The following is an 8,931-nucleotide window of genomic DNA, read 5'->3' as shown; positions in this document are numbered from 1 at the left end:
AAAAAACAAAGACAGAAGATATCTCACTTAGCTTGACTAAGTACGCCCGCGCACAACTAAAACAAGTTGCATACTGCATGAAAACACCTACTGAAAAATACACATTGGCAAAGCAGATAGATGTTTTGGATTTCATAAACCACAAATTACATGGCATTTTTTAAAAATCTTAATTTATTTAATGTATCATATAATGTGAATATGTCAAGAAGCAAGGGGGAGATATTTTCAAGCTACATAAACATTTCAAAAGGAAGTGTATAAATATAAATATAAATATCTGAAACAATATAAAGACAGGCAGTAATAGCTAGTATTGTGTTTTAGAACTTTCTATGAGTATTAATGCAAACATGGAAAAACAGCAAACTTACTGCAACATTACAGAACCGCAAAATGATGAATGGACTGAGTCAGAGTAGTTCCTGTGAATATTTGAGAATTCTTCTCTCATCATTTTTTTTCTGGGTTCATTTGTATGGGTGGAAATTGTGCAAGGATTTGGGCTTGGCTTTCTTGGACAGTCCGAGTCGGATTGGCCGTGTGCATGTCCTCAGAGGCGGCAGTCTCTTGGGTTCCCACAAAGATGCTGCACACAAAAGCACAACGTAACAGCATACATCAGCTCTTCAAGATCTGCATTTGTTTTCTTGGATGTAGTGTAAATATCCTTGACAACATTGATAATTTTGTTTTCATTCAGCCTCTGCCTTTGCTGTCAGCATTGTGTTCTTAATAGTTTGATGTGTGATTCCATGTGGGTCTGTTCGGCTTTTCCCATGTATTTTTTTGGGGGGGATTCAAACAGAACTATCTCCCTCGTCCACAGGTGTAAAGAGAAGAATATTAGAAGAAAGAACACAAATATATACCAAAGTAACGTGATGTATACAGGCTCTCATTTGAAGAAGTAAAACTCCAAAGTTGTCCGAGAAAAGTGTTGTACAGTGTGACAGAATATGCACATTTGGGATCAAAGGTAGTGCTTGTTATTTTGATTCAGCTCTTTTTACACCTATGTGACTCTTTGTGATGTTAAGTGTCAGGATGCAACACACATTCGCATTTACAGTATGTTTCATGTGTGTGTTCAATTATGTCATCATATTCCATCCATCCATTTTCTTAGCCGCTTGACCTCACAAGGGTTGCAGGAATGCTGGAACCGATCCCAGGTGTCAATGGGCAGGAGGCAAGGTACACCCTGAACTGGTTGCCAGCCAATCACAGGGCACACAGAGACAAACAATCGCACTCACAATCACACCTAGGGACAATTAAGAGTCTCCAATCGATGCATGTTTTGGGGATCTGGGAAAAAAAACACAGTGCCTGGAGAAAACCCACGCATACACGAGGAGAACATGCAAACTCCACACAGGCTGGGCTGGGATTGAACCCTGCTTCTCAGAACTGTGAGGCCAACGCTTTACAGGTGCGCCATTGTGCCGCATGGCATAATGATACCAGTTGTTATTTTTACAATTGGATATAAATAGATAATAGCATTTTATAACTGGATATAGCTAGATAATAGCATATCTACTTCTATTTCCATTATTCCATCCATCCATTTCCCATACCAATTTTCTTCACTCGGGTTGCAGACCGACTCTGGGTGAGAGGTGGGCGACACACTAAATCTTACATCATAACCATTTTTTTCAAATAGATTCTAGGAAAAAGATACATTCTTGGATGCATTGAGAAATTAAGATTTAAAAAAAGAGCTTTGTTGCATCGTAGATACATAAGAGGCTGCAGCATTTTGTGGCCTAAATGTGCACGGCAGGTTCTCAAAACTAATTTTAAAAATACCCATCTGAGAAACTCCAAATTATATTCGGTGGTGTTTCTTACAGTTAATGTAAGCTTACCTGTGTTTATTTCCTTTCAAGACACTTATGTTTGACTTTGTTTCAATTGTTCGAGTGAATTGAATTTTCACAATGCAGTTTCTTTTGCATGTTGTTGTCATGACCCATCGAGACGGAGGTAGGATCCAAATGCAGGAGTTGGAAGACGCAGATGTAAATCGGGAAAACGTTTATTATTCCAAGATCGGGGATCGGGCAGGCAGTCACGTGCAACAGCGGTAGTTAGGACGTCGGGCGTAGAGAGCAGGTCAGCGAGCAGGCAGGGGTCGGTACACGGGAGATCGATCAGAGCAGGCAGAAGTATCAAGGACGTCAGGCTTACGGAGTCGGTTAGAGAACAGGCGGAGGTCGGTTCGCACGGGTTGACGTTCAGAGATTCGGGTGTGCAGAAACGGGGCGTGAGTTGCAACGATCTGGTGCCGGACCAGTCGTCCCAATGGTCTTATATACACCGGGGCCAATCAGCCAGCATGAGGCGCAGGTGTGCGCCTCCTAATCAGCGCTAACGCGCGGGTACCCGCACAGCCAGGGCTGGACCGGCAGGACCATGACAGAACCCCCCCTCTAAGGCACGGCTCTCAAGACCGTGAGGTGGCCTCGGGCCATTCGCCGTCGAAGCAGGAACGGGGGGCGACCGTGGACCAGTCGCCGACAAAGCAGGAACGGGGGACGGCCTCGAGCCGGTCGCCGATGAAGCAGGAGCGTTGAACAGCCGTGGACCGGTCGCCGCCGGAACTCCTGGACACGGACGAGAGGCGGCTGTTGAGCCGTCGCCACTTCCTGGACGGGAACGTGAGGCGGCTGGGGAGCCCTCGCCACCTCCTGGGCAGGAACGTGAGGCATCTGCGGCGCCATCGCCACCTCCTGGGCGAAGAGGTTCATAGTCTAAATAATCCGAGTCGAAGTCAGGCAGCCGGTCATATAAATCACAGTCCTCCTCGTAGTCCAAAAAATCAGAGTCCAAAAGAATGTGAGGTGCTGGACGGGTCGTGGTCAGGACATATTCATAGCTTGCCGGCGGAGTGTGACACGGCAGCGGAGAACGTCATGGAGCCTACCTGGATCGGACAGGCTTGGTCCTCCGGCAGTCGGTCTACCTTGCGTCGGTTCCGGCTCTTTCCTGCTGGGTCCTGTTTTGGCCAGATCGTTCTGTCACGACCTATCGAGACCGAGGTAGGACCCAAATGCAGGAGTCGGAAGACAGATGTAAATCGGGGAAAACGTTTATTATTCCAAGGTCGGGGATCGGGCAGGCAGACAGGTGCAGCAGCGGTAGTCAGGACATCGGGCGTAGAGAGCAGGTCAGCGGGCAGGCAGGGGTCGGTACACGGGAGATCGATCAGAGCAGGCAGATGTATCAAGGACGCCAGGCTTACGGAGTCGGTCAGAGAACAGGCGGAGGTCGGTACACACGGGTTGACGTTCAGAGATACGGGAGTGCAGGAACGCGGCATGAGTTGCAACGATATGGCACCGGACCAGTCGTCCCCATGGTCCTATATACACCAGGGACAATCAGCCAGCATGAGGCGCAGGTGTGCACCTCCCAATCAGCGTGAACGCGTGAGCACCCGCACATTCAGGGCTGGACCGGCAGGACCATGACAGTTGTTTTACAAATGAAGTCTTTGTCATTGAGGAAGCCAAATTTAATTATTGAGTTCGTTGTTGGTGGGGTGATAAGGGGTTAGTAAGACAGTGATTAAAGGTATTTTTTTTTCATCAAGTGCTTCAACTTATTAACACATTAATTAAGTTTAAAAATAGAAGATTAGTGCTTGTCTTAACTAGTCTTCACAGAAAGTCCACAGTCCAGCCAGTCTGAAACCAAGACAAGGCTCAGACCTTATCTGTATGTCTGAATTTTTTTTTTTAAATAATTTCTGTGATTGACAGAGCAGACAATGCAGAGTATACCCCTCATCCTAAGAAAGGAAATGTATAATCCAGCATCCTTGTGACCTTAATAGGATATGCAGTTTAGGAAATGAATACATTGGTGGCAATTCCATTATCTCAAGTTTTAAAACCTTGCAAATTGTTTTGGAAAACATTTAAAAGATTTGCTGAATGGAACAAACTCTCAGAAGGGGAAATCCATCATTCATTCATCCATTCATTCCCATTAACAGATATCACCAGCTTTGATTTAAGATTGTGATCACAGACTCACTGTTGCTTTGTGGCTGCATGAGAGGTAGACACCTGAAGGACGGTGACCACGCTGTCCTTTTCAGATCTGTCTGCTGGAGCTCTGGAAGGGACATAATGAAAGTGAGACACAGCCGGGGATGAGTGGCTAATCCTATTTTGTTATCTGTTCCTCCTCACACAATGTGCCTCCATTCATACCGGTGTTATCATTTCCCTGCAGGTAACCAAAGAAGGGAAATGAACATCTGAATGCTCACATGAGGTTAGATTCCTCTTTTCACCTATCAGACTTTTTAAAGAAGTAGACTTTTGAAGCAAATGAGTTCTCGTTAAGTCAGTTTAGATTTTCTGTAGCTGGAGCTTAAATGCCATCCATCCAACTGAGCATCTTATCCTCGTAAGTGCCGCAAGAGTGCCCGAGTCTATCCCAGCAATCTTCACGCAGGAAGCGGCATACACCCTGAACTCGTTCCCAGCCAATCGCAGGGCACACAGAGACAAACAATCACACTCACTATCACACCTAGGGGCAATTTAGTTTCCAATTAATGTTGCATGTTTTTGGGATGTGGGAGGAAACCAGAGTGCCCGACGAAAACCCACAAAGGCACAGGGAGAACATGCAAACTCAATACAGAGAGGGCTGGGATTGAAACCAGGTCCTAAGAACTGTGAGGCTAACGCTTTCCAGCTGCACCACTGTGCCACCAGAGCTTAAATGAGTTAATGAAAATTATCCTTTGTGATTCTCCACAATACAAAACCAAAGAAAAATGAAAATTAACCTTTGCGTTTCTCTGCAACAAGATGTGATGCTTTTGAGGACATGTGGCAGCCAATGGGCACTTCCTGTTCTCCTCCACGGCAGGTTATTTGACAAGTCTCTGGATCTGTTCCACATATTTCAGTGCTACAGTCTTCATCAAGATCTACATGACAGTATCCAGGAAATCATAATTTCACAAAATTGTTTCACAATATCTTTTGTAATAATGACATTTTATCAGTCCTGTATTTTACCAAGCCAAGTTTGTATAGCATTTGGGATGGGATATTATCTCTATGCTCCCTCAGTGAACGTGAAATTCCTGAGTACAAGAGGTGTTTCTGCAGAGACCTATAATAAGGTCGTTCCAAATTCAACGTCACGAGGAAAGATCTCTACCTTCCCTTTCAGAGTAAGCGCTGTCAACATAACAAGTGGGTTTTCTACACGGAGAAAACCAATTGGAGGAAATGGGGCAGTCAAATATGGACAAAATGGACACAACACTGGGTCAAACAGAAGTAACTGGACACTTGTATGGCAAAAACAAGTTATATTTTTAAATTGATCAGAATCAAGGGATACTTTTATACTGAGTCTATGTTAGCGAGTAACTCAATGGTGGTCTAACTAGCCAAAATACGGGACCTTTTAAAGTCAAGTGGCTGTCAGATTGTCACAGGAATGAACCAATGTGTGTGTATAGGGTCTAACGTTACTGTGTGATTAAGTGTATAGAATGTTGAATTCAGATTTTTCCATAGACCTAAAACTATGTTGTTAGTTGAGACATCCTTCCAACTTTGGATTTTTTTATGTGAAGTCTGGTTGATTACTTGTGCAACTTGTGAAGGAGCAGGATGTTCTCTGCACCAGTGGCAATAGACTAACACACAAAAACAATTTAAATGAAAAATATAAAGCCAGTTAATTAGAATACTAAAAGAAATAATTATTTCAACAACGGTCTTTAAGTAACTGTCTCAAAGGCACTGTTCCTAATAGACTTGTGCCACTGTGAATTAAAAGCGCATTTGACATTAAAGGTAGTTACCTAGAGTTGGCTCTCTGTGGAGAGCCAGTTCTGGGCTGCTGAGGTAACTGGTCTTACAGACTTCATTCCACGGCACTTCACTGTGCTGCTCAGGTGGTGTCCCATTGTTACATGTAAATTCCCTTTTACAGATATCAAAATACACATTTAGTTCCTTTAAGACCAAGTCGAACTCTTTTTTCATCTCAAACTCGAGGCACCGCATAGAGTCGGGGGGTGTGCTGTTGTTCCCAGTGGCATCATTGGAAAACTGTAAAGCAACAATGTCTTCCCCTGATACATGTTTAATACTCTGAGTATCAGTGTTAATGCCTCCACTGGCTAAATCCTCAGTGTGACACTCAACTTTAACCCCCTCCTCGGAGACTTGGTCTTCCTCCATCTCTTTTGGCATATCATCCTGCTCATCCTCTGCTTTGAGCATGGAGTGGTCCATTTGTGTGGATTTCATTAGCTCCACATCCAAGCTGGTGAGAAGACAGCAGTTGCCTTGGCCAGCCTCGTCATAATCTGGTGACAGTTGGATCTTGTGGAAGTTGTCAAAGCTCCCTGGCACACGGGTGTACATAGCGGAGGCAGATGGCACTGAGGAGAATCTGTCAATCCAATTTTGAGCCATGTTGCAGTCCATGTTTCGTGAATGATGTGTGGGGCTTAATTCTTGAGGGCCTGGTACGACTGCATCCCTGACTGAACGAAAGCACACTGACAAAAGCTCATATTTGTACTCCAGTATCTCCACTGTTTTCTGGTATTTAGGGAAACTGCAGTCTGTGATTCCATGTTTCGATTCATCTCCTGGTGTCAGTTTGGTGTCCTCGGTCATGCACTCCACTAGTTGTTCTTCAGTCATGTCCTCATTGTTCGGTCCATTTTGTTGCAGCAACATCTCCGATTTTATTTGGCCTGTCAATTGTTTGGTTTCCTTGGGCTCATCCATTATACAAGTTCTAGGTGGTAAATGTTTAACATGCTGGGCCTTTAGTTGGTCGCAGGTGACAGCCAAACAGCTGCTCTGTTCCAAACTACCACAGATCTGTTCTCTTTCATCCACTGTTGGAAGAGGATTTGTAGTCTTTTGTGAACTAATGTTAGCATTTGATGTCGGAAGACAACGGCCTTCATAGCCACATGTGTTATGCGTCAGAATGGATGGAACAGAATATAACTCATTAAAGTTCTCTTTTTCATCTCCATGTTGCAGTGGTCTGTTCTGGTTAAGAGACAGAACTGTCTGATCCAAAGTCAGCAATAGTGGTCTGACATCAGATGTGGTAGAAAGAGGTATTTCCAACTCACAGACCTTTACTGATGGAAGTAATTCTTCACCTGCAGTACTCTCAGAGTTACAGTAATTCCCTTCAGTCTCCCTGACAGTTTTGCTCCAGATTCCAAGCTCAATTACTCTGTAAGGGTCTGCATCATTATCTATTTCAGCAGACTCTTTGCTGATTCTCACAGACATGTCATTCTCTGGCGAGTGATCAACTCTTTCCTTCTCTTTTTTGACTGCCTTCTCAAAATGCTCTCTTTTTGCATGTCCTAAGTTATCAAAGCTTCCTGTATCAGTCAAAAAGAACTTGCCTGGTGTAGCGTGGTAAGCTTTAAGTGACACCTCAGCACATTGAACGGGAGAGGAGATGTTGCTCCTTCCTTCGTTGCCATGGTCATTTGTTTCCAAGTCACACGCAACAGAACTATCACACATCTCCAATATTCTTTTGTCTTCTAACAACATTATGGGGATGTCCTCGTCAGGTGGAGAGACTAATAATTGAAACTCCTCAGTAAAACTGAAAAAAGATGTCACTCCCTCATGCTCTTTCACTCTCTTTTGGGAGATAGTATCAAGAAAATCCTCAACCCTCTGATTACTCTCATCAAATACAGCAGATTGGGTCCATGTACTCGAAACAGCATCATGTCGGTCGGAGTCACAAGATAAATCGAACTGATATCTGACTGCCGGATCATTCGACATTCCATTTTTTAAAAACACGCAGCAATCAGCAGGAGCTTTGTCTTCAAGTGTTTTTTCCAGTAGTTGACCCTTGGGATGACCAGACATGTCAGCAGTACTGTCTTTCAAAGTGAGAGACGCTGATAATGGGCTTGGGCAAAGGTTGTATAGCTGATCATATTGTCTTATATGAAGGAAGTGACTCTCTTCAGTGGTAACAGAGACTTCGGGTATCTTTGAAATTGTGACTTCAGCCTGAGGTCTGACAGTTAGTTCAGAGTTTTGAATTTGCTCACAAGGTGTTGTGGGTGGAATGTGTCCATTTTGTTCTGAGTATATTAGGTCTGCATCCGTGGGTGAGGACAAAGATGGGGAATCAATGGTTTGTGATGTAAAAGCCTCTAGGAGGTCATATGGGCTTGTATTGTTGTTAGTCACTGCATTGTCTATCTTTGTTTTTTTGGGGGAAAGAACAGGCCTTTCAAGCTGTGTTTTAAGACTCATACTCCCTTGCACTATGGTTTCCGTTTTCTCTTTGAAGAAAACTGAAAAAAAGAAAATTACACGTTGCATATTACCAAGACAAAGTAAAGACAAACTTTTGTTATTCACTGATGGAGAAATTCCATTAATAAAACAAGTTTACCAATTCATACAATTGAAAAAGTTGTCTTCCATCCAAACAAATTGTTTAAAATAATGCATTGTTACTGTTAGCAAACAAAAATTTTTAAATTGTATTATATTATACATCCATCCATTTTCGAGCCGCTTATCCTTTTGAGGGCCGTGGAAGTGCTGCAGCCTATCCCAGCTGTCATTGGGCAGGAGGCAGGGTACACCCTGAACTGGTTGCCAGCCAATTGCAGGGCACATAGAGACAAACAGCCACATTAGCAATCACACCCAGGGGCAATTTATCCATTTATCGATCCAATCATCCATGTTCTTTGCCGCTTATCCTCACAAGGGTTGCGGGAGTGCTAGAGCCTATCTCACTTGCATGTTTTTTGGATGTGGCAGGAAACCGGAGTGCCCGGAGAAAACATTCCAAAAACATGCAACATTAAATGGACACTCAAAAAATTGCCCCTAGGTGTGATTGTGAGTGTGGCTGTTC

General features: G+C 43.8%; 1 protein-coding gene across 7 annotated transcripts in view; it reads right to left on the bottom strand.

Moving 5' to 3' along the window:
- Positions 1–223: 223 nt before the first annotated feature.
- LOC133496756 (uncharacterized) overlaps positions 224–8,931 on the bottom strand; it is a 38,817-nt gene continuing 30,109 nt past the window's right edge. For 5 of the 7 annotated variants that reach the window (XM_061812703.1, XM_061812698.1, XM_061812697.1 and 2 more), the window contains 4 exons: positions 5,852–8,356; positions 4,817–4,960; positions 4,051–4,131; positions 224–589 (listed from right to left, as the gene is read on the bottom strand). In XM_061812703.1, the coding sequence (XP_061668687.1) occupies positions 471–589; positions 4,051–4,131; positions 4,817–4,960; positions 5,852–8,315 (2,808 nt within the window). In that variant the 5' untranslated portion in view covers positions 8,316–8,356 and the 3' untranslated portion in view covers positions 224–470. The remainder of the gene's footprint in view (positions 590–4,050; positions 4,132–4,816; positions 4,961–5,851; positions 8,357–8,931) is intronic. The other 2 variants (XM_061812700.1, XM_061812704.1) reach the window with 2 other exon arrangements.

This window comes from Syngnathoides biaculeatus, chromosome 23 (genome assembly GCF_019802595.1).
Source record: "Syngnathoides biaculeatus isolate LvHL_M chromosome 23, ASM1980259v1, whole genome shotgun sequence".
NCBI lineage: Eukaryota > Metazoa > Chordata > Actinopteri > Syngnathiformes > Syngnathidae > Syngnathoides > Syngnathoides biaculeatus.
Note: the sequence above shows the minus strand (reverse complement) of the source record. Positions and strands in the feature narration are given on the sequence as shown.